Source organism: Anopheles cruzii, chromosome 3 (genome assembly GCF_943734635.1).
Source record: "Anopheles cruzii chromosome 3, idAnoCruzAS_RS32_06, whole genome shotgun sequence".
NCBI classification, from domain to species: domain Eukaryota; kingdom Metazoa; phylum Arthropoda; class Insecta; order Diptera; family Culicidae; genus Anopheles; species Anopheles cruzii.
This window is the reverse complement of record NC_069145.1, coordinates 43095062-43119610: the sequence shown is the minus strand read 5'-3', so window position 1 is coordinate 43119610 and position 24549 is coordinate 43095062. Positions and strand designations below refer to the sequence as shown.

General features: G+C 50.0%; 6 protein-coding genes across 8 annotated transcripts in view; 3 read left to right on the top strand and 3 right to left on the bottom strand.

Moving 5' to 3' along the window:
• The window catches only part of LOC128272634 (low-density lipoprotein receptor), a 218314-nt gene extending 214361 nt beyond the window's left edge, over window positions 1-3953 (top strand). For all 3 annotated transcript variants that reach the window (XM_053010472.1, XM_053010471.1, XM_053010470.1), the window contains one exon: window positions 266-3953. In XM_053010472.1, coding sequence (XP_052866432.1) covers window positions 266-310 — 45 coding nt within the window. In that variant the 3' untranslated portion in view covers window positions 311-3953. The remainder of the gene's footprint in view (window positions 1-265) is intronic.
• Window positions 3954-4262: 309 nt separating this feature from the next.
• On the top strand, window positions 4263-6167 carry LOC128275645 (developmentally-regulated GTP-binding protein 2). The gene is made up of 3 exons (XM_053014221.1): window positions 4263-4514; window positions 4583-5448; window positions 5534-6167. Exons 1-3 carry the CDS (start codon window positions 4451-4453, stop codon window positions 5693-5695), a joined length of 1092 nt encoding a protein of 363 aa, XP_052870181.1. The 5' UTR covers window positions 4263-4450; the 3' UTR covers window positions 5696-6167.
• LOC128275644 (uncharacterized) lies at window positions 5887-11460 on the bottom strand. Its single transcript, XM_053014220.1, has 6 exons — window positions 11073-11460; window positions 8359-9762; window positions 7617-8293; window positions 7352-7544; window positions 7067-7279; window positions 5887-6997 (listed from the first exon to the last, which is right to left on the bottom strand). The coding sequence occupies exons 1-6, from the start codon at window positions 11458-11460 to the stop codon at window positions 6399-6401; spliced, it is 3474 nt and encodes a 1157-aa protein (XP_052870180.1). The 3' UTR covers window positions 5887-6398.
• A 908-nt stretch (window positions 11461-12368) lies between these two features.
• On the bottom strand, window positions 12369-14510 carry LOC128272293 (signal recognition particle subunit SRP68). Its single transcript, XM_053010072.1, has 2 exons — window positions 14393-14510; window positions 12369-14307 (listed from the first exon to the last, which is right to left on the bottom strand). The coding sequence occupies exons 1-2, from the start codon at window positions 14508-14510 to the stop codon at window positions 12548-12550; spliced, it is 1878 nt and encodes a 625-aa protein (XP_052866032.1). The 3' UTR covers window positions 12369-12547.
• A 499-nt stretch (window positions 14511-15009) lies between these two features.
• On the top strand, window positions 15010-17667 carry LOC128275490 (protein Pixie). The gene is made up of 4 exons (XM_053014007.1): window positions 15010-15119; window positions 15389-16935; window positions 17000-17234; window positions 17308-17667. Exons 2-4 carry the CDS (start codon window positions 15392-15394, stop codon window positions 17356-17358), a joined length of 1830 nt encoding a protein of 609 aa, XP_052869967.1. The 5' UTR covers window positions 15010-15119; window positions 15389-15391; the 3' UTR covers window positions 17359-17667.
• Window positions 17566-24243, bottom strand: LOC128270449 (uncharacterized). The gene is made up of 3 exons (XM_053007846.1): window positions 24021-24243; window positions 19764-20047; window positions 17566-19688 (listed from the first exon to the last, which is right to left on the bottom strand). The coding sequence occupies exons 1-3, from the start codon at window positions 24241-24243 to the stop codon at window positions 18855-18857; spliced, it is 1341 nt and encodes a 446-aa protein (XP_052863806.1). The 3' UTR covers window positions 17566-18854.
• Window positions 24244-24549: the final 306 nt, after the last annotated feature.

Genomic DNA, 24549 nt, shown 5'->3' with positions numbered 1-24549 from the left:
CTTTGCTTTTATTTCACAACCACAAATGCTGTATTCTGTTTTAAAATAAAACTATTCTTTCCGTGATTGCCGAGAGCCGTGAAGTTAGGGAAGGTTTGCATGTGTGGCATTGCGTTTTTAGGCTGTTTTTAGAATCAATCTTAATTCTTCTACGTTTAGTAAAATTTAAAATCTTTTTACCTGGTGCTAGATGCATCTTACCTGGTGCTAGATGCCAAATTTACTAATCGTGTTTACTCTTTTCACTCTTTTTCGTTTCAAACAGGCACAAGAACCGCTGAACAAACCTGCTACCAACGATTTCGTCTAGCCTCGTCTAGTTCCACGAAAGAGCTCTATAAGATCACCGATGGCTGAGGCGATAGCAGAAATCCATAAACCAGAACACAATCATTGCGAGCCCACGTCGTAACGGTGCACTTCAAAAGGCAAAACGTCAATAGAAGGCTTATTCCATGATTATTTTTTGTGGCACCAACAATCACAACAGACGAACAAACGAAAGCCGCCAGGTAGCTAGGGGCCGCACAGCGACCGGACAGCGCAGATCCGCCCAGAGGATTCCCTAAAGACTCCCAAAATAATGCTCAACATCCGTGGGGAGTAATAGCCGTGGGGTTTTGAAAGTAGGATGGTCAACAGCCGTTCAGAAATCACTGCTCCCAACGCCATCCACAGTGGTCTGTGTTTAACATAAACTAGTTTGAACTGTTTTTTTCCGAGATTTTTCATTGTTATCTGTTTCTCCACCATCGTCCAAGCACCCAAAAAGCCCGCGAACGCAAACCCTGTAAACGAGAGGAAAACGGTTTTCCACTTCCGCCGTAGATGAAAAGTTTCCGTAGTGGCTGTGGCGATGCGTAGACCGTGATATCCGTAGCTGTATAAACTGAGGGCACTCTAGCTTTCTTTCCCCAATGTTGTTTCCTGTGAGGTTAGCTTAATTGTAGGGGGGAACACACACGGTTATGAATCGCCCACTAGGCGTTGGATAGGTGTTTTTTCAGGTAATCGAAACATTGGGCTGACGGTTAGTGGGTTTAGTGTTTCGCTGCACAATGCAGATTGAGGTTTAAGTTCTGTAAAACCGAAGTTAAGTCACGGAGAGGTGCACAAAGCCAGGTAATAGCAGTACCGAAAAGAGAGAGAAGAGAGATGCAAAGAAATAAAACTAGGAAAAGCTACCGTTGTCATCTTCCGGAAGGCAGAAAGAGAGTGCATGCGATAAAAAATGTAAAGGTAAAGGGTAAAGAGGACGGCTACGATTCCTTTCGTATCCCGCGCGATGTGCAAACTGTTTAAATGTATTTGTAAATATAAAATCTTCACCTTCTGTTACTTCTACCTGTTTCGTTCAATTGCCGCAAAGTAATATCCAGTTCCCAGGCCCCAGTTGCCTTCTAAAACACTTTTCTGTCCCTAACCGACCGAAAAACGGAAACGAATTCGAGACCCGTTATGCAAACAACAAATTAATACCTTCAACGTCGCAGTGTAGCACACATTTCCTCGTAGTTAGAAGCATTGTTCCGTTTTCCCGTTCGTTTTCCTGCTCGTTAGGCATTTTTAAAGACGTTTAGAGCACTCTAATGGTCGTTGTTTAGGAGAAATTCTAAAGGATACTGTTCCCATTCTTATTACGTAGTCATAGCTTGCGCGCATTCCTTACACCATCGTCCAGCCAGCAAGCAACCTTAATTGATTAGCGACACCGTTTGATATAGCCAAATATCGAAAGCAGTAAAATATAGAATGTAGGATAAGTGAGCAGGGTGCGCCGTGTAGCAGTCGAGCTGAATATGGAAATTGAGGCAATTAAAATGAGATGGACGACTCTGCGACACTCACAGTCACACGCCAGGCGAACACAGTCACACGTCACAGAAATGTGCACCACAAGATACAGGTTATGCGTTGGTTTTTGCTCAAATTTTTCCCATTTATACTCCGATCAGGCACGACCCTCTTGCGAGAGAAGCGGTGCCAAGCGGATCCAAGTGAAATTTGCTCAATCTAAAACGTAGTGAAATCGTGTCCCAGATGAATGCATAGCGCATAACGGTTTGGGGCGAAATAGTAGCATAAGAAGAAGGAAAACGCATCAAAAGACAGCTCAAAAAGAGAAATCGGCAAAAAAAGTATCTGAAGGAGGGTGAATGTTTCATGCTGAGACAACATGCATTACTACAGAGAACAAGAGCTAAAACAAAACTAAGAAAACTGGGACGAAAACCCTTGCCAAAAGTTTCCACGCCAAACGCATTGTAGTGCGGGAGTTATTTTTTGTATCGTTAGACTTAACACCCAGCATCCTTGCGATCAGTGAAAAGAAAATCCATCCAAACACACTCTATCTATCCCATCAGCAGCGTAAAGGGGAGGTGGAAGGTACCGAAACGTCCCACTGTCGTCGCTTTCGGGGTATGTGGCATGTTCTTGCTCTAATTACTAGAAAAAAATATGTCAAAGCACGCGGGAGCAACGGAAAGCGAGCATAAATAGAATCATTATCAGACGACCATTTTTAGACGATCATTTTCGATGCTCAGACTACTAGCTCAAGAGTGGCAAACAAAATGGCCGTCATGGTGTTTTCAAAGAGGCAAGAAAAGAAAGTTCTATGAAACAATAAGCGTAACGTACACCTGGGCATGACCGAATGTACAGCTTTTTATCGATGCTGAGGGAAAGGAAAAGTCTTCAATTATATTCCTTCCCTTAACCTAACGATATTTTGATCACACTTTTCCATCCATACAAGCAACCAAAACTCGAATACCATAACGATTTAGCAAAAACAAAACATTTCCTTACAAATTAAATGTAATAAAAGGACCGAGGGTGGTGCATGGGTTCCGCAGAACAACCGACCGGTCTTCTACCGAAATGCAACACCTTAACTCAAACAAACTAGCAAACAAATTTAAAACAGAGTAAAAACTTTACACAGCGAACTATTGCTGCTGTTGGTTGTCGACGTTCCACAAATCTCTGTTTGTAAATAGGTACACTGTAAATGGTTTGAAACATGAAAGCACTACACCGACGCAGCAGGTGGTCGAAAGAACTAAGCAACACAAATGGGAAACAATGCAAATGCAAAGTTGAATTAAGAAATTAAGAAACCAAACAAAAGACGACGAGAACGTTGTGAAGAACGCTAGGTGTTTGCTGAACTGTGTTCGCTGTTTACTTTCCCGGTTTCGCTCGGTGTGCAAATAATTATGTTACGTGTAAGAAAAGCAAACCTTAAAGCTTATAAACGTTAAAAATGCAATTTTTACACACCTTGCTTGGGGGTGCTAGGAACATGCTGGCAAATAAAACCACCACCGATGAGGCAACGCAGCAGAGAACCACACACCGGAGGGTATCCTTTTCAAGCGTGTGTACGTTTTGATGTTTGCCGTTAGTACTCAACATCCGTTTACAAAATCGAGCGTTAATTCTTTTTTGCGAAAGCCCGTTTCGCAATTTGGCGGATTCAAACGGGCAGATAGTGAGAAAGAGGTGCGAACGTAAAACACGATATCTATGATGCTCAAAGCAAAATTATCTAAAAAGGATCGCGGGAGCGATACCAACCATAAGTTGATGTAGAACAAATATGAAAATGGAAAGGCAACAAAGTTAATTATGGGTTTTGTACATACAGATATTTATATAAGAATAAACAAATATATGAGGATAGTGAAGAAAACAAAAGATTTAATCTTAATTATATACACACACTTACAGCGTAAAGCTTAAGGCGGCTAGAAGGAGCAAAGTAAAACGGATAGGAATTCGTGGCACGCAGAAATAACAGCATAAAAGACCTGCGGAAGATTTTCCAACACGTTGTTGCTGTCCACTCGACCGAAAGAACCGATTCGGGGCAAGCTAAAAAAATGAAACTGAGGAAGGGAAAAAAGAAACAGATCGAACCTATGTACTATAATAAATAAATATAAAAAAACACACACAAACAATCACGTTTCTAACGTTGTTAAAGTTTTTTAATTGTTGGGAACTGGGCGTATTAATTTAACCGACTGTACATTTGGCAAGCATTTCGATGATTGATTTTTACGGCTGTTTTATTGTAAGCGTTTGTCCCATAGTGGTGCACTGTGAAATATTTCGTTCCTTTTCAATGGGGAAATATTTCATCAGTCGGTTAAAGACGATATTGACATTTGAGCAATATTTTTCTTCTTTTGCTTGCGTCTGACACCGTAAACGTCATTCTCGCACGGCATCGACATCGGAAGGAAATCACATTGAATCGCTGTGCCGCTGTCCGAGATACCGATGGTGTTGTCCGTATTGCAAAACCGCAACTCCGTCGCCTGTAGCTCCGACGGTCATCGACTAACAACCTGGTCACCCAGAAATTGGTGAGATTTAGAAAGATCTTCGCTGTGATAGCCAATTAGAGAAGAAGGAGTCTCCCAAACTCACCGTCATCATGGGTATCCTCGATAAGATCTCCGACATCGAGAAGGAAATTGCCAAAACACAGAAAAATAAAGGTACGTGTGGCGGACAGTTTTTGATGAAAAAGACAGAGCGCGGTTTGTCACGTTTCCGGTCATTCCAGCGACGGAGTATCATCTCGGGTTGCTGAAAGCAAAACTCGCCAAGTACCGCTCGCAACTGCTGGAACCGTCGAAAAAGGGCGAGAAGGGCGAAGGGTTCGATGTGCTCAAGTCGGGAGATGCGCGTATCGCGCTGATCGGTTTCCCGTCCGTCGGCAAATCGACCCTTCTGTCGACGCTGACCAAAACCGAGAGCGAAGCGGCCAACTACGAGTTCACCACGCTAACGTGCATCCCGGGTGTGATCGACTACAAGGGCGCCAACATACAGCTGCTCGATCTGCCCGGTATCATCGAGGGGGCGTCGCAAGGTAAAGGCCGCGGCCGGCAGGTGATAGCGGTAGCACGCACCGCCGACCTGGTGCTGATGATGCTAGACGCAACGAAGCCGAACGTGCACCGCGATCTGCTCGAGTACGAGCTCGAGTCGGTCGGCCTGCGGCTAAACAAACGGAAGCCGAACATCTACTTCAAGATCAAGAAGGGCGGCGGCCTTAGCTTCAACGCCACCTGCACGCTGACGCGATGCAACGAAAAGATGGTCCAAACGATACTGCACTCATTCAAAATCTTCAACGCGGAGGTGCTGTTCCGGGAGGACTGCACCGAGGACGAGTTCATCGACGTGGTGACCGGCAACCGAATCTACGTGCCGTGTATCTACGTGTACAACAAGATCGATCAGATCTCGATCGAGGAAGTGGATCGGCTGGCTCGCCAACCCTTCTCGGTCGTCGTTAGCTGCAACATGCACCTCAATCTGGACTACTTGCTCGAGGTACTGTGGGAACACCTGCAGTTGATTCGCGTATACACCAAGAAACCGGGAGCGCCGCCCGACTTTGATGACGGTCTCATCTTGCGCAAGGTGCGTCCACATCGGATTAATCTGCGTATTCCCGGATTCGCATCATAGCTCTCTCTCTCTCTCTCTCGTTCTCTTTTTGTTACAGGGCGTCTCGGTGGAGCACGTGTGCCATGCCATCCATCGCACACTGGCCGCCGCGTTCAAGTATGCGCTTGTATGGGGTACCTCGACCAAGTACTCGCCGCAGCGGGTTGGCATCTCGCACGTCATGAGCGACGAGGATGTCATTCAGGTTGTTAAAAAGTAGGGCGCACCGGTTGGTTTTGTTCATTTCTGGCGTTTTCGACGGTTTGGTTTTTCTTCGCGACTCGGTCGGAACACAGATTCGATTACAATATAAGCGCAAACGTGTAACACAACGGAGCACGGATGTTGATTTCTTTCGCCCAAAACAATGCGCAAATTGCGATTTTCTTCCTCCAATCCTGATGATATATTTACACACTCGATTCTTCCCCTGCGAATGGTTCTCCTATTTTCCACCACCAAAAATTTTGTTGCACTGTCCTCGCGAGCTGCCGTTCATCCTACCCACACATGTTATAATATTTTTGGAGATTGATTATAAATGATAGTCAGCATGTTTGGCTGCATGTGAAACTTGCTCGCTGCTGCTGCTTAGGATTAAATGTGAAGAGATTTGTCTTGCCGCTCGTGTATGCACATCGATATCGTGTGTAGCTGCGCTTCTTTGGTGGGTCCTAACACTCCTTTCCCTCAATGATCTCTCAAAACTGCATTTTAGCCTATTAAGCTGCCAAGGAAATGGGATCGTCTATGTCGTGCTTGTTTGGCCGTCAAAAAAAGCCTGCAAACTTCAAGGATTCCACCACCGGTATTCTTCTATGGAGTCTGATTGAGTTTGAAGAAAGAATTGTGAAAGAAAGATACACGCACCCGCACCACCAACCGGAATCTTATTTGATCTCTTCCGGTTCACCGGCACGGTCTCAGTAGCGACCATCGCCCTCGTTGCCCATGTACTGCGTCCAGCGCTGCTGTTCGTAGCTGTGAAGCTGCGAGCACATCTCACGCGCCGGATCCAACTCCGCACTGCAGGAACATCCGATCTCGAGCCGCGCGACAATGATCTGCGTTTCGTAGCGCTGGTAGGCGGGCTGAAGATTGGGGACTCGCGCGGTCAGGCATTGGGCCAGAAATTTCTTCTCCAATTGCAACATGTCCTCGTTGCGGTACGTGCGATACGCTTGAAGCTTCTCCTGGATACAGCTGAGATCGGAGTCGAGGAACAGCGGTGGATACGCCTCGGACTCTCGAATGTTCATCACAAACACGTAATCGATGGTGGATCCCGTGGTCGGTGGCGCTGGCGAGGCGACCGGTGAGCTAGCGATCGGCTTCAACAGCACACCGGTTGACGCGATCGATGGAAGAATGTTTTCGTTCGGTACGGTAAGAGTAGCCTGTGAGGAGCTTACGAAAGAGGGCATGGCTGAGCTCGTCGAGGCCGAAGGCCCCTTAACGCTGGCAGTTGCTCCGGTCTGCCGTCTGGCCTTGTTGGAATACTCGTAGTTCATCGCATTCGGATCTGCAAAATAATGGAAGGAAGCGAAATGTAATGCCAAAATAACGCTAGATTCGAATTGAATTGCCGCACCATTCATGGCCTCCTTTGCCTCCTTTTCCATCTCCAAATCCCAAAGCGTCTCCTTCGAGCCCTTGCTTCCCGGATCGGCGTTCTTCATTTCGTCTACGATTTCATCGTTCAGCAACACTTTCTTCACGATCTGCGAGTTGGGATTGGACTCGTTGTATACTTGTTCGTCCAGCGATGGATCGTGAAATTGTGAATCGTGAAAGTCGATGTCGTCTGTGGGACCGAAAACGAAACGAGGATGTACTTTGTGTTCAACTCAACAGATACCGGCTCTACCGGGCCTACCGAAAACACCAAACTTGCTCCGAACGTCTCGCCCACCAGTGGGGTAGTGGGATCCGGATGAACCACGGTAGCGTGGTCGCTGGTAACCGGGCAGCGGCCTTCCATCGTCCTCCACTGGTGACGCACCGTAGTCATAGTCCAGCGTGTCTCCGGCGGCAGGTTGAGGAATTTGATTGGTCAAAAAAGGATTTGCCTGGTCAAGAAGAAAGTGTTGTAGCAGGCAATGTGAAACCTCTTGTCATATGCAGAGAGAATCAAAACTTACTGAGTCAGATTCGAATTGATCGTACGGCAGATAGATATAGGGTTTACGGTCATCTACCTGACCAGTGCGCTCTCTAGCACCGGCAGCCTCCATCTCGTCTCCGGGTTCCCGGTCAGTGTTATCGTTCGCATTGTAAATGTACTTCTTGTAGACGTTGTTGAGCGCCAGCTTCTCCTGCCGCTTGGCTTCCTCTTGCGCCAGCGTGTCGATGGATTGCGCCATGTCCAACTTCGGGCGGGAAGCTAACTTTTGTCGATCGGAAGCATCCACCGTGCGTCCTGGACCCTCGACCATCACTCCTTCATTCGGTACGATCGATTGCGGCCCAGCCAGCCGCCCAGGAGCCAACTTCTTGTCCATCCGAACATCTCCGGCCCGCCCTGGTTGACCACCGGAAGTCGGGGCTTCGATGGAAGCTTTCCGTGACGCGGCACTACTCTGGCCATCGTTGCGTCCCTTCAGCTTCATCTTGGGATGCTTCATCGGTGCAACGCTGCCCGGCGGATCCGCCACGGACGATCCGGTTTCGTTCAAGCGAATGTTCAGGTCGTCTGACGAGAAAATCACCGCTCCCGGGGGCTCCACGTGGCGCGTGATGGCGTACAGCTTCAGGATCGACGATTGGTTGTAGCGCAGCACGCAGGTGTCGGCACGTGATTGCTGGATAACGTCACTCTCTGTAGGGAAGAAAGGGAATCAGTGAGATCGTTCCCACTCCGGCACTCCGAGTCGGCGAGCCTACCGGGAATGAATTGGTATTCGTCCGTGGTGTCGGCGGTGTGATTGCGGCACTGCATCTGCCAGTGAAGGAAGAAGTCTCCGCCACCAGTCTGGGACAGTGCCAAACCTCCGAGCAACCCGTTCGATCCCCCGGCGTCTTTGATGGGTGCGTCCAGGAACGGTTTCCCGTTCGTGCCGTTGATCAGCGCCGTCTGTGAGTAGTAGTAGATCGGGAATCCAGGCCCCGTGTTGTACTTGACCATAAAGTCCGTCACATTGTCGTGGTCAAAGTGCCCGGGCACGATCGAGCTCACGCTCTCGGAGTCGGGGATCGTGTACGACCAAAGCAGCGTCCGATTCGCGCCGTCGAACGCGAACACGGTCGAGTTGAACGAACTGACCACAATGTCCTCCATCGAGTCACCGTTTAGATCGGTCAGCACCGCCGGCACCATGAACCCGGACGATTCGAGTCTGACGATAGGCTCGAAAGCACTCTCGCCCGGGTACTTCATAAGATTGGCCAGCTGCAGCACGTACACGCCACCGGGCGAGTTTTGACCGCCGGTTACCACCAGTAATGCATCCGTGGCATCCGGTTTCCGCAGGACCTGAATCGGCACAAACATCTCCTCGCGGAACGGTGTCGGGATGCTGCGCACGATCGCACCGGTCGCTCCGGAGATCAGCTTGATATGGCCACCGTGCGCTCGTTGCGTTTCCTCCACGTGTACCGCTACAATGTCGGCGATGCCGTCCCCATTCGCGTCACGAATCACGTTGATCGTGTACAGATCGATACTGATTTCGGCGTAGCTCTCGAGATCGGAGTAATCTTTCAGTTCCCACAGAATGTGTCCATTGCGGCCGTCGATGGCCAGTATGAGGCCACCGCGTCCGGCCGCCACACAGTCCGCCGATCCGTCCGAGTTGATGTCGATTCCGGAGCACTGCAGTGAGAAGATCGTAAACGAGGTCCAACGTTGCCAGAGAGTCGATCCGGTCCTTCCGTCTAGTGCCATCAGTCCACCACCGCAAAGATCGGTGATGCCCGTTTTGCGAGATGTACACTGCGGAATGTAACTCCGGATGCCGTCATCGATCAACTCGTCGATGCCGTACCCGACCAGGACGTCCTCCGCGCCGTCGCCGTTCACGTCCAGCTTGCGGACGGGACTTTCGCTGTTGACCCTCGCAATGACCCGCGTCCACACGTTCTGTACGGTAATGCGCGTGCAGGGCACCACCTCCAGCGATCCGTTGCCCACGCCGTAGACCGCGCTACCGTCGGCCGTGTACATCAGGTTGCTGAACTTGTCCCGCATGATGGCGCTGCCGAAGGTTGACTCTTTGTGAAACCATATCTTGATTTTCTGCAACGGCTGTGGGAAAGCGGTCAACAACAGCGCAGCCAGCACGATCAATCCTGGAAAAAAAGTTCTGATTTAATGCGGAGCCGATTGATGGTGGTTGAAGTGTCTACAAAACTAGTATCCTCCTCTAGTCAGTATCATTTTTCAATTTATTGAACGGATGTTGAACTGATGTATTTCGCATAGAAACCAATTAATCGGTGCAGCGAAACGGATGATTTACGGGCGAGCCACTTCTGGCTCTAGGTATACTAACTACGCTGTAAGTATACCCACAGCAGCAACTTGATTAATGCCAGCGCTGAACTCGATTTTTCGTTTTGATGACAATAATAACGTTGTGAACAATGGCTGATAAAAGGAGAAACATGCATGACACAGCCATGACTGGTGTATCTAAGCGTGAGTAAGCTTATTTTATTTCAACGCTGTGATTGTTTTACTCCTTAATGATTAGTGAACATTCTTGTTGCGCATTATTCCACAGAATGTTTGAGAAAGTACGAGATCCTCAATAGGCTGGATCAGGCGATTGATTGCCTTCTAGAACGATTTACTGACGTGTTTTTGTCAACGTACCAAAATACGTTTAACCTCCGCAACGTCATCCTTCCAACAAATACAATAAACTGTACAAACAAGAATTTAATTTAAGGAGACAAGTCAACAGTAAAAGTCTCTACATGCATTGTCTATAGTGATTTGTGTGGCGAATGGCATTGTTAGAAAGGGTTGTTTCCTTGTTTCCTTCTCAGAAAGAGAAACTATTTTGCTAGATTTGATTCAAACATGTGATGGTTCAAACATGGATAAATGTGGATAATTTGATGGATAATTCAAACAGAAACAAAAGTTTGTAACAACTTTTTCGAATAATATTAGCACATATTGCAAGGATCCAAGTTGGGACCGAACGAACGAGTTGGCGTAACGCCCCCTGTTGCTTCAAGAAACAACGCAGATCTCAGGCTAACTCGTGGGTGAAAAGGGTAAACACATCCGGCGAGAAAGTAGTTCCCAAGATCCTCGCATATCTTCCCAGGTAGGAAGGTGTCAATAATTCATAAACTCATTAAAACTAACAGGCAGTGAGAAGCAGAGGCACAACGCACTTGAGCCATTTACACTCCTACGTTGTGATGGTGTTTCGTGCGTTTTTTCCACGGCAGTGAACTCATCAATTCCTGCACCAACGTATGGTTCTCGTAGCCATTAGTGGCTCGGGGTTGTTATTATCCCACATTTTTTTTCTTACATTGGCATAGTGTAAATTGCGCGCTTATTGTGCAGATAACACACACACACACATGCATACATTTTCTGCCTCTCTCGCTCTCTTTCTCTCTTACACAACAAGGCTTACCAATAAGGACCGTGACAGCCGCAAGCCCGTAACAGAAAGGTTCGCAGCAACTCCAGCACTTCCGGCGGCGGTACTTCTTGTGGATGGGGCTGGAAGAGCGGCCGCCGAGGCCAAGGACACTTCCAACGCCATTTCCGTCGCTACCATCGCCGCCACCGCCGCAGCCACCGTTGCCACTTGTTGCTTTACCGTGCTTGCGCCTCGGTGCCATCAGTGGCCGCTGGGCTCCCCGGTCCTCGTACGTCCGGCAGGTGCGCCCGTCCCGAATGAATACCTCGTCCTCCACGTCGTCGCTCAGATCCTCGTCCATGCTGAGGCTGACGCTGTCGCGCACCACCAGCTGCTCCGACGGTTGGTACGGTTTCATCTTCTTCCGAATTAGCTCCATTGTGGCCGCCTGTACCGCTCCCGCTCGCTTCCGGCCCGCCACGAGCGTGGTCAGCAAACGCACCAACTTGGGAGCCGTCCCTGGGAACCCGTGAGGTACCACCGTTCACAAATCACTCCGACAGCCACGTGCGTGACTTTGCCCCTCGCTCCTTCGGTTGATGGAGCCTTAACGTGGGATTAAAAGACTTTTCACTCCACACGCTCTACGGGTGCGAACCACCGCACAATATGGTCGGAACACTTCTACCGTGCCCTCGTGTGACCAAGGACCCGTCTCAGCTCACCGTGAAGGTGCCTTTTTCACTAACATATGTGACGCTGCGTTTGCGTCTTTCCGTGTTTTTTTTTTCTTTTCGTTGGCAAATCCTGCAAAAACTGTACCCCTAACCTCTATCGCACATCCGGACCCAACGGAAAAGCCAACACTTTGGAAAAGCAGCGATCCCAAGCCCTATTTGGAGCTTGCAAACCAGCTCCAGTGCACCAAAAAGGGATCTCTACATTCCTGCACTGTGGACGGGATCAGGCTTCTGCCATGTCACTGCCACCTGGTAAAACACGACGCATCCACGTCCGTTACTGACTGGGAACTAAAGATGTGGGGGGTAAAAAGTCACCACTCGAAATGGGTCCCTCGAGTTGGAGCGCATCCTCCTTTTTTTTGCTCGGTGTCCGTGGTGAAAATGGACGTCTGTTGATAAACATACGAAAATCTACGGGTTAGGTACGGGAAATGACATTGTCGACGGTGGCGGCCATGCGAAGAATGTGAACTGCGCATGTGACCACCCACCCCCGGGGGGGAGATGTGTGGGAAACGGAACCGCTTTCAATTCGACGGTGACAGGTGTTGACAAGCGAAACTCGTTTCGGATATCTTATCAGTGAAATCAACTCCGCTCCGCACTCTATTTGAATATGGTTGATTATATTTATGTTGTAAGTTGCCTTCTGCGGCCCACATATCATACGGCTCCGGAACTTGTCAGTGACATCAATCCCAAAGTAAAGTAAAAAGCGAATGAAGAAACATCAAAAATAAACAATTGAAAGAAACAATGTTGACGCGCCGTAGTCCGCCCCCCCTAGTTTCCGGTGCCACCTCCCCACCCGAACAGCCCTTTCACGAAACCGGACATACCGGCCGTGGTACCTTTTCCACCGGCCGCCTTCTGTTCCACCTTATCCTCGAGCGAAGGAAACTCGACAAAGTTGAGCGCCAGGTCGAAGAACAGCGGTTTCGCCGCGATCGGTTCCATCTCCGGCACCAGCTTGAACACGTTCGGGTTGCGCGAGTTGAGCGTGGCGTCCTCCTTGTAGTGCGACAACCGGTCGTACAGAGGTTTCGACGATTTCAGGGTCTTGCCGTACAGCACCGAGTCTTCGGATCCGTCATCCTCCAGCACGCTGTAGGCGTGCGCCGAGAACTTGCAGCCCTCGATTGTGGCCACCAGTTGCTGCAGCTCTGGACGCAAATCGAAATCGGAGCTCACCGCTTTGGCACCGATCGCGTCGCTGGCGTACTTGCGCGATCGCTCGTACATGGCGACCGCTTCCCGCCATCGCTTCATGGCCACAAGCGTGAGCGCGATGTAATAGCAACGGAACGCACGGAAGGACAGCGAAAGTGCTTCCATTTCCGCCTGATAGCCAGCATCGCTCTCCATGCCCGCCAGCTGCTGCATTTCCGTGACGTTCTGCAGGATGATTTCGTACAGCCGGGACAGGTCCTGCGGTTTGCTTTTTTTGCCAGCCGTCGCTCCGGGTACCAAGCCACCGCTGGTTCCCTTTTCGGCTATGTTAGGATCGTCCAGCGTTTGTTTGGCTTGCGCCACCAGAAATAGGTTGCGATCGAGCGTAAGCTTCAGGCGGGTGTACGACATGTACGCCAGCAGATACTGAATGCCAATCAACCCCGGACCCCCGTCGGTGCTGCGCTCCAAGGGCCGCAGTTTGGGATCCGATTTGATTTCCTCTTTGATCGCTGCAATCGAGTCCTTGCAATCGATCAGCACCGTCTCGAGCAGCTCGATTTTTGCCGGCACATCCTTGGCCTTTTCGATGCTCTTGCCCAGTTCTTGGGTGCTCAAAAGGAACAGGCGGACCTTTTCCGGGCGCACCGTCACACTTCGGCCGCGCCACTCCGTCATCTGGAACGCGTCCATACTTTCCGCCTTCGTTTGTGCCACCAGATTGCCCAAACTACCGAGCAGTCCGGACTGGCCGCGCATCTCCAGCAGATCGTTTACCGATGCGTTTTCGCCCACGTTGTACGCACAGTAGCGCAGGCTCGGCTTCAGTTCCTCCACCTTCGCCCGGTACAGGGCCTGTTCCTCTTCCGGCATTGCCTGGGCGAGGTTCTCGTAGATTACCTGCGCTTTTTTCAGGTTCTCGGCCGCCGTCTGCCACAGGCCCAGCTCGAAGTGCAGCGATCCATGCATCCAGGCGGAGTACGCCTCCGATTCGAGCTTCGTGCGCGCGTCACAATGATCGGACGCGCAGAGCGCCTGAAGCTGCAGCGCGTAACCGCACGCCTTGCGCAGTTTCTGGATTAGATGGTAACGTTTGCGAAGCTCGGTGTTCGACTCCTGGCGGAGTTGCATCGCGTAGGACCAGGCCCGTTCCGCGAGCATGAGCGGAATGTGCAGCTTGCAGGACGAGGTAGGCACCACCAGGAGGTTGACCAGCGTCACGTCGCGCTTCTTGTAGTGGCGCCGGTCGCCTTGCGGCAGGTTCAGCGTTTTCCTCAACCGTTTCAGGCGTCGCGAACAGTAGCCCCGATAGCGCTGGAAGTCCCCATGCCGAAGACCGTGCTGTAGTTGCAAGTCCTTGATGACACGCAGAACTAGGGAAATGGGTCGGAGACAGAAGGGACGACGCAAAGGGCTCATTAGTTTCGAGGACGATTTGGAGGTCTCACAATGTCTCACTTTCAACCGTAAACATCTTCACCGCAACGTCGGCCCCATCGTCCGTATCCATTTCTTCCTCGCTCGGATCAATATTTTCTTGGGCGACTTCCGAATTTTGCGACTTTGATTCTACCATGTCTGCAGCCTGATTTTATGCAGAATGTTTATCCCTAATTGTCCCCGACACAAGCACTGGAGTATTCACCGCGCGCACACCTTTCGCTACGCGACACGAAGTCAAGATTTTGGGGAATGTTTTTCTGACGGTTGATTGCCGTGTTCACGGAAACAAAGTGACAGCAACGAAAGGATACAACGCCCTGCCGACGGAGTAGCCATCCAGCTTACTGGTGATGAAATATTTCAAGGGGCTTAGAAACATGGTTTTACTAGCCTGTTGCAAAGTTTTGGCCTCGAAACAGCATTCAAAATGCACATACCTGTAGAAATCATGCTTCACTATAAACAATCGGTGGATATTATTCTTAATTTTCTTCATGTGTCCATTTTTGGACCGTCTTCGCTAGGCCCTTCGGAGCTGACAGGTCGTCGAGAAGAGCTGTCAAATCGAACGTGCTCTCCCACTCTGAAGCAGTCGTTTCTCTGTCCCTCTACCAGCTGTGTGCATACGTGTGTAACGCACGCGACGACTGCATTCCTTTTGTCAGTTCTTTTCGCAGCGAAAACTCGTCTGACACGCACGAACTTTCCCTTCATTTCTGTCCGGAATCACAAATTTCGACAGGTAAGCAAACATTTCCTGCGTTCACTGATACGGTTCGGTATTCGTTTTAGATCGGGCAAAGAGAGGAGCATGAAATTACGATGTGCCCAGTATCGGAGTTTCTTTCAACAACTTGCCAAACTGCGAGTGCATTGAGGTTAAACACACCATTACAAGGAACACCATCGTCTGGTCCAAGTTCCGTTCCGTCAGGAGCAGCTGTTCTGTTCTGTTTTTGCCTGCCTAATCACCTTGATTGACGTGTCACTTTTTGTATTATTTCTTTGCAGAAAATGTCTCGAAACCGTGCGGCCGAAGAGACGGACAAGCAGACGCGTATCGCGATCGTCAGCTCGGACAAGTGCAAACCGAAGCGATGCCGGCAGGAGTGCAAAAAGTCCTGCCCGGTAGTGCGGATGGGTAAGCTCTGTATCGAGGTGGCGATGGACTCGAAGATCGCGACGCTGTCCGAAGAGCTGTGCATCGGGTGCGGTATTTGCGTTAAGAAGTGTCCGTTCGAGGCGATCACGATCATCAACATCCCGAGTAACCTGGACAAGCACACGACGCACCGCTACTCGAAGAACTCGTTCAAGCTGCACCGGCTGCCGATTCCTCGGCCCGGCGAAGTGCTCGGACTGGTCGGTCAGAATGGTATCGGCAAGTCGACGGCGCTGAAGATTCTGGCCGGCAAACTGAAGCCCAACCTCGGCCGGTACGTCGAACCACCAGACTGGACCGATATTCTGGCCCATTTCCGAGGCAACGAGCTGCAAAATTACTTCACCAAGATCCTCGAGGACAGCTTACGGGCGCTGATCAAGCCGCAGTACGTCGATCAGATTCCCAAGGCGATCAAAGGAACGCTCGGGGCGTTGCTGGACAAGAAGGATGAGCGTAAGAACCAGATGGAGATCTGCGGTATGCTCGATTTGACGCACATCCGTGACCGGGAAATCCAGGCGCTCTCGGGCGGAGAGCTACAGCGCTTCGCGTGCGCCATGGTGTGCATCCAGGACGGGGACATTTTCATGTTCGACGAACCGTCCTCATACCTGGACGTGAAGCAACGTCTGAACTGTGCTCTGACGATCCGCTCGCTCATTCACCCGGACAAATTCATCATTGTCGTCGAGCACGATCTGTCGGTGCTGGATTATCTGTCCGATTTTATCTGCTGCCTGTACGGTGTGCCCGGTTGCTACGGTGTGGTCACGATGCCGTTCTCGGTCCGGGAAGGCATCAACATTTTCCTCGATGGCTACGTGCACACGGAGAACATGCGGTTCCGGACTGAGTCGCTCACGTTTAAGGTGTCCGAGTCGGCATCGGAGGAGGAAATCAAGCGGACTTGCCACTACGTGTACCCGACGATGAAGAAGAAGCTCGGTTCGTTTACGCTCACCGTTAACGATGGACAGTTTAGCGATTCCGAGATTCTGGTGCTCCTGGGTGAAAACGGAACAGGGAAGACCACCTTCATTCGCATGCTGGCCGGCAACCTGACACCGGACGAGGAATCGGAAAAGCTGCCGGTGCTGAACATTTCGTATAAGCCGCAAAAGATCTCACCGAAGAGCCAGTCGACGGTGCGCTATCTGCTGCACGAGAAGATCCGCGACGCGTACATCCATCCACAGTTCATGGCGGACGTGATGAAGCCGCTCAAGATCGAGGAAATTATGGACCAGGAGGTGCAGAACCTGTCCGGGGGCGAGTTGCAGCGCGTTGCACTCGTCCTCTGCCTCGGCAAACCGGCCGATGTCTATCTAATTGACGAGCCGTCCGCCTATCTCGATTCGGAGCAGCGTCTTATTGCGGCCAAGGTTATCAAGAGGTAGGTTCTCGGAAGTCGAGAATGCACCGCATACTGAACACTACGGGATTTTTACTGTTCGCAGGTACATTCTACACGCCAAGAAGACGGGCTTCGTGGTGGAGCACGATTTTATTATGGCCACCTACCTGGCCGATCGGGTGATTGTGTTCGAGGGCCAGCCGTCGGTCGACACCACCGCCCACACGCCACAGTCGCTGTTGAACGGCATGAATCGGTTCCTGGAGCTGCTAGAGATCACATTCCGGCGCGATCCGAACAATTTCCGGCCAAGAATCAACAAACTGCACTCGGTGAAGGTAGGTGTCGGGAAGGCTGAAGGGACGGGAACTGTTGTGAACGTAATGTAACTGGCCTCTTCTAATTCTGCAGGACGTGGAGCAAAAGCGGGCTGGGCAGTATTTCTTCTACGAGGAACCTTAATAAGTTGGTCGCTGCCGGCCTCGCGGTTTTTTATGAATCGAATCGGACACACGAAAAAAGGACATCAACAGTATGGAACGGCAAAGAGAGTTTCAATCAAGTGGAGCAGCTGCCTTTCCGCCTGTACCCGGGCATGCTGAACAAAGAAGTGTTGCATTAATGGACGAATTGTGTTGTTTTGTTTACCTTTTTTTTTACTTTCCTTACAATAACGGCTTTTTTAATGTGACATTTCTTTTCGCTTACAATAAATACAGCGTGTAAGAATGCGGGAAAACAACCAACGAACTTCGGGGTCGTGAATTGTGCATCCGATTTGTATTGTTTGCTCTTATTTGTAACGATAACTGTAACAATCTTACTAGTTTAAAGACCGGCCCGTATCTGTATAGGTAACTAGTTTTCGCAGTGAGTTAATAAAACTATGAAACATAAAACAAAAGCTGGCGGAAAGCAACAGGTTTTCCGTTGTGCGAACCGCCTTTTCCCCCCTTCGGGTGGGCTCGAGGCCGGCGCACAGGTACGTAAATCACACAAAAGGCGTGATTATAAAACTCAGAAATGAAGCTTCTACACCAGCTGGCACCAGTTTCCTTCCGTGCCTCGGTGTACGGCACAGTAGTGCTCACATGGCGCATTCCACTCTGGCGAACGGGTCTCGGTCACGTATGTTTACGTTTCAATGCAAGATCGTATCGCATTACAACGGTTCAGTCCGAATCGCGGCGTGGTACACTATTTTGTTCGGCTACCGTGGTCACCTTCAGCTGAGCAATCCGACTAAATGGGACACTACGCCCGTTATCTCTGCTGACCGGGTTAGCGCGGTAATGAAAATCGAAACCGCCTGCCGATGATCAAAAGAAACATTCGAAAGGAATTCAACCCTTAATCCTAGAGCAACTCTTTTGAGCTTCAGACCGGGATTCGGGAAATGTGTTAAAATGGAAATGGCACAACTATTGGTGACCCGCCCCAGGCTGACTTTACGGAAGCGCCTAGGCAGAACCCGGCCACTAATGGCCACTTTTTTAAAAGCACTTGCCAGTGGCAAACGAATAAAACAACAATCCAGGCCTACGGTTGCTTATCACCCCCCCACACCGGCTGGGAGGGGGTCCAACACATCTAGCCTACATCTAGCACTCCGATTAGCGGGATCAGGCCAAGCTTTAGCTCGACCGACCGTTGCATAATCGCAAAAGCAGAGAGCAGATCGCTGACGCGCCGCATGGCCGCGCGCGTACAACTATGTTTTTCCTTTGCTTGCTGTGTGTATGTGTTTTTTTCTATTACTATCCGGGTAAACATAACAAACAATCGCACGCGTGGCCACAATGCGACTATCAAGCGCGCTGATACAACATCATCGTCTACAAAGCCCTTGAACCCGTTTTCCATGTTGCCGTAAGCTCGATTCTGGTACACGGCGCGAGACACACGTCCTACGCCGCCGTGGTCGCGCGATTGGCCCGGTTCGCCACCCTCGCCACCCTCTACTGGGATGGCGCGAGTCGCTGCAGGGCACCTTGATCGTACAGTTCAAGTGCAATGTCACGCATGCGCGTGTGGTACTCGACCGACACCATCTGGGCGATGCGTTTCTCGTGGTTTTTCGACTTGAAATCGCTGATGGTGACCCCGTCCAGGTTGAGTATCTGGTTCGGGCTGAACGTAACGGCCGGAAGCAGCCACATGGCGATGCCGAGCCCGTACAGAATGCACCGATCGTACTCGGCCCGCAACCGGCCGTAGGAGAACTGCTCGTCGAATTGGCGTAGCAGTTGCTGTTGGCGCGGTCCCTGCTGCTCCCCGGTGGATAGATGCAGCGCGAGTGCCTTTAGCAGTTCTCGGCGGTAGAGAAGCAGCAGATCGGTGGTGTGCTTCTGGCGTAGCTCGAGTCCCGTGCTGGTGTACAGCAGATGCAGGATATCGATGACGGGCGTGGTGCAGCGCATCGTTTGCAGATCGACCAACCGGACGGACTGCAGATCGGAGCTGAACATCAGATTGTTAATCCACGTGTCGCCGTGGCAGATGACGCTCCACGATTCGTCCTTCAGGTCGCACACCAGCCCGGCCATGATCTGATACAGCCGACCGGTCAGACCCTGCTCGATCGCTTGGATCGGATGCTCCAGATCGCCCGCCCGGTCACTGTACCGCAAACTGTCCACCGCACCCCGGAGCGACGTCTCGAGGGAATGTGTGTAGAACTCGGTTGCCTCCGGGCAGAACACAATCTCGCGCACCTTCGCGCACACGGTGGCGTACTGTGCCGGGTGCTCAAACTTCAGCACCAGCGAGGTTGCATGGAACTTGGCAAGCTCCTACGGTCGAAGAGATGGAAAAGAGAAAGAAAACGGGTTAGCGGTTTGCAGGAGGACTGCTCCGTGGCCGAATACCGTTATGACGGCGCTGCAGTGTACGAAGCTGAGACCGACGCGCCGATCGACCATGCTGTAGCCGCGAGTGGTAAGATCCTTCAGTACAACCCGCTCGCCCCGGTCGTCGCTACCCGCGGTCAGACAATCCGGGTACGGCAGCTTGTAGGGCGCTATCTTCTGTAGCACCGGAATGATGCACGTGTAGGCTGTTATCTCGCTCTCGAAGGCCGCATCGCAACGGAAAAGTTTGCGCCGGTTATCGTTCGTGATCTGGCGTTTGAAGATCAACGAAATCGTAAAAGCTGCGGAAGAGATCAATCATCTGTCATCAACAAAATGATATTCGGTGTGATATGTACCAAACTAATGTTAGTTTCGTTCGTAGAGTTTTTCTTTTCCAGCCGGGAACGTCTGAATTGAACCGATCAAATTCGTCGTGGAGGTTTCAACACTTGAACAAATATGAAGAAATCTGGAACCAACTATTGGTTGGTCCATTGGTGTCAAGCTAGCGAATAGCACAAACAGACAATTTTGGTCATGGACAGCAGTAGTAGCGATGAACATAAATTCTTGAACCAGAATTCGAGCCAAGCACCGTCCGACTTATCTTGGCATTCCACACGTGAGTTCCGTCAATAACAAAAGCAAAAGTCCAAAGCAAAAAATTAAAATAAGTTCAAAGCCCGATATAAGACGCATATTTTGGACAATGATATTTTGAAAAAGATACGTAACTATTAAATTTAAGAAGCGGAATGCAGCCTGTAGGCTTAAAATACAAACCATATCAGTTTAAAAATAGTTAGACAAACACTACTATTGACACTATCGCCAAAAAAACCGGCATCAACAGTTATTGCGAGATAGTGCGCCAACACCCCATGCCGTGTTGGCGTGACCAGCGATCGAATCCGTCTCATTCCGACCCCTTCATTAGTAATCTATCATTTTGAGTGATTTCGGGTGCCGTAATTCGATTGCAATATAGTTTACATCACTTACCAGGGCTACGTGACGAGATTTAATGTTTCCGCTAATGAATCGAACCGAATTCGGCAACTTACTCGTGCAAAGCGAGTTTCCTCGGCGAGATTATCGCGTAAGCCGCTGCGTGTGCAATTGTTTAATCGTTACATAATTCCATAAGGGCAACATATATCACGCACCACGGGACCATTGACTGACATGCCACTCTCGAATGCCAAATGACAACGGTCAAAAAAGAACACGCACTCCTCGCAAAGCAAAGGCGAACGAAAAAAATGAAACAATGACATCTCGACTGGTTCATGATCACGTACCATCGTACCGTCGATCATGTGTCGCCGCATGTATCGTCGTGCATGGGCCAATTAAATTCAAGGCATCGGGCATTGCGAAAGGGTTCGCACCGGCGCGAAGCGCAGAAACGTATTACCTCACCCAGACCCCACCCGCGGTCTAGAAGAGGCAACGGAACATCGTCGGTACGGTGCGGGGTGTCAGGACCTTTCGTGTCCCTTTTCGCCTTCGCCTCACTTGCGCCTCCGCAGGCTGCTGAGGCTGAGCCTGGTGACCAAAACCTGATTTAGGCCCCCACGGAGAAGTCTCCGGGAACCGTTACGAGGCAGAAATACCGCTTTGTGCAGCCTTTCACACCGTGCACCAGAGGGTTGTTTACACAGTTCACAGGCTCACCCAAATTGATGGCGATCGCTCAAGGTGGTGTATAAATATGCCCGAAGCACGGTGCCGTGAACCGAAAACCGTGCGCGCATTATACGCAGTCAACCTGTTTTCTTTGTGGCCCATGTTTGCCCAGCCCAGCCCCGGCAGATAGTGAGCCCTCGTCTCGCCGATGATGGGCCTCGATGTGGGTTAGTTAAAGAAAACCTTGAATCAATTTCGTGGGCTATCAAAACCCGTTCGTCTACATCCGCTCGCTTCGGTGCGAAGTCCGGACGCCCCGGATTATGGTGTCAGCGATAAAATATTGCACACTTTACCCACTAAGAAGCGAGAGTGAAAGAGAGAGAGAGAGAGGCAGAGGCCACCGATCAATATTTCGCTTTCGTTGCAGCAAGCTCGACACGTTTTTTGCATGCAGCTACATAGGTCAAGGTTTACCGTTTTTTTTTTGTTGACCACGTTTTGGCGTGTCAACGGCCGCAACAGCCGCCGCTGTGAATAATGATGATCGGTGCAGCGTACAGTGGGTTTCCAGCAATTGTTTGCACAGCTCTCTTGGCCACGCATCACAAGATAATGTGCAAATGAAGCCCTATTTTTCAAGCTGCCAAACTCTAGGAAACTTTTCCGCCGGCGAGTTCCATTTGTAACAAGGAATCCGGCAAGACATCCGGCGCCACATCCGGTGCTGCGCGCTCGGTGCATCATCGCTTTTCTCCCCACCGACCCTCGCGGTCGCCGAACTTGACATTGAAATGCATTTCCACGCCAACGTCGCGGCACGAAATAATCGATTTCGGAAACTCCAAGCAAACGGCGAAACAAACACTAGCACACGCACACACACACACGTGGTGCGGGAAAGCGGTGAAAGCTCTCTTCCTCGCTTTGGACAATGGCGTTCCAACCGCGATTTGGTGCCAACATTTTCTTCGTTTTGCGGCGAGAAGAAAATGCAAGAGCACAGCAAACTACCGGGCGTCTCCATTGCGATGACGCTAACGCTTTGCAGTGCATTCTGACGAACGAGGTGTGCGAGTGAGACAGAGTGCAATGCATGCGGCGGTGGTGAATGCAGCACCACCCGTCCCCGCTCGGGTGAAGGTCGGTCATTGCTCAACTTAGAACAGGGCCACCTTCTACTACGTGTGCAGGTAGGCAAGGCACGCCGTGAGTGCGCTGAGGGTGCGATACGTGCGATGCACTAAGGGGTGGGTGCATACGCAAGTGCCGGGGCCTTAGTGTGCCAGTGGTGGGTGAGGAACATACTAACACTACGCGGCGGCGGTGGCCGCGGCCAGTTCCAGTTTTCGGCACCCGTCGACCGTAACAAATGTGACATTGAAAAATCTGGCGAATGATTCGTTCGATGCGACAGGAGGGCAAGTTTAAGTTTAGTTTAATCGGTTTTTTTCTAGATTCGTAAGCGGAATACAGGCATACACAACTTTGGTGACTCATTGCATTGATAGACGGTTCGCTTCGGATTATAAATTTACGACACGGATAAAGAGCATTAACAAAGTCCCATACAAAACTGAAGAGATTCTGAATTGTTCTTTGTTGTGAGCTATTCGTTATACTAAAACATTTATACTTCAACCAATTCAGAACGAAACTTCAACATTCCCTCTAACATTTCTAATGGAAATCCATCCATCAAATGAAGAGCTACCGAGCTCCAAAAATAGTTTACGAAATAGCACGTTAAAAAACTGGCTTCGAATGATTAGATCTGTTAAGAAGACTGTTGGCTTAACAAATTCATGAATTAGCTATTTGGTAAACCCTCCAAATTAGCAAACGCCGCTTCGATTTCATATCGGAAGTAGTGAACTGCGACAAGCCAAAAACGTAAGACCATCATTCGAACAGCTCCTCGGTTCTGGTAATACAGGGTGTTCCATCACGACCCATACTATTGAAATGTTAAATAACTTTGCCATTTTTCAGTCGATTTCAACAAATCAGTCAAATTCTGAAACGTTAATCTGTGCCGTCTTAGTCATGGTTTAATTTACGGCAAACTTCTGACAACTTTCTGACTTCTTTCTGAGGGGCTATTTGAAATGTAAGGTTTATGCCAGCCAACCGAAGACCATTGAAGAACTGAAAGCTAACATCACAACGGAAATTGCTGCTATTATGTTGTCTGTTACCGAAATGTAGTCAAATACAATGAAAAATGCCCTAAAAAGCCGCTTTTTTGTGTTTAATGGAGGCGGTCATTTGATCGATTATTGTAATCTGAGTAATTTGTTAAACGGCACTCTATACTCTAAATAAATCTTGTTCATTTGTCAAAATCGACTACCAAATAGCGGAGTTATTTAACATTTCAATAGTATTGTGACGTCTGGTTCCGGCAAGCACTTTAAACGAGGCACAGTTTGCAGACCAATAATATTGACAAAAAAGCAATAAATGACCATGAAAAAGAAGAGAAAGCTCAAAGAAACGTTGTAAAGCACTGCACTGAACAACACAGTGTAGATTGACGTTCGTGTTGATGTTCATCGTTCGAGAAGAGCATGAGAGTTTTTAATAACTTGGCTAAGTGTTTGACTTCACGCACCGGTTCAGTTCCGTTCGAATCGAACTTACCATGATCGGAGCCATCGCCCATCTTGACCGAACAGTGCGCGACCACGCGCTTGATGATCGACATGTAGTTGTCGCCTTCGCGGCTGCCCGGACCGCAGAACACCTCGTCCACGGTAACGGCCCGCCAGAAGTCGGTCGGCTGCTGGGCCAACAGGATGTCCTGGACCGTCTCCTTGGTCTCCGCCACCCACGCATCTCCGTCGATCGCTAGCTCCTGTTTCATCTTGCCAGTGGCTCCTTCTTCTTTTTCTCTTTTCAAGATCGATCGACTTTCACTTCGCAGAGAACAATAAAATGCACTATTCGGTCGGGATTTGGTTACAACGCGTCGGTTGCTTTGATAAATGCAGGCTGCCCGATACCGGGAACCGAAAGTTCAGCGATGATGACGACGACTACACAACACAAACTCTAACGACTTGCCGCCCGTCCTTGACCAACGACAAAGTACTCTACACGGAGTAGGTCATTTCACGCCGTCGGATGGCGCTGACGAACTGACGAAAAATGGTGGCGAATGGCGACGAGC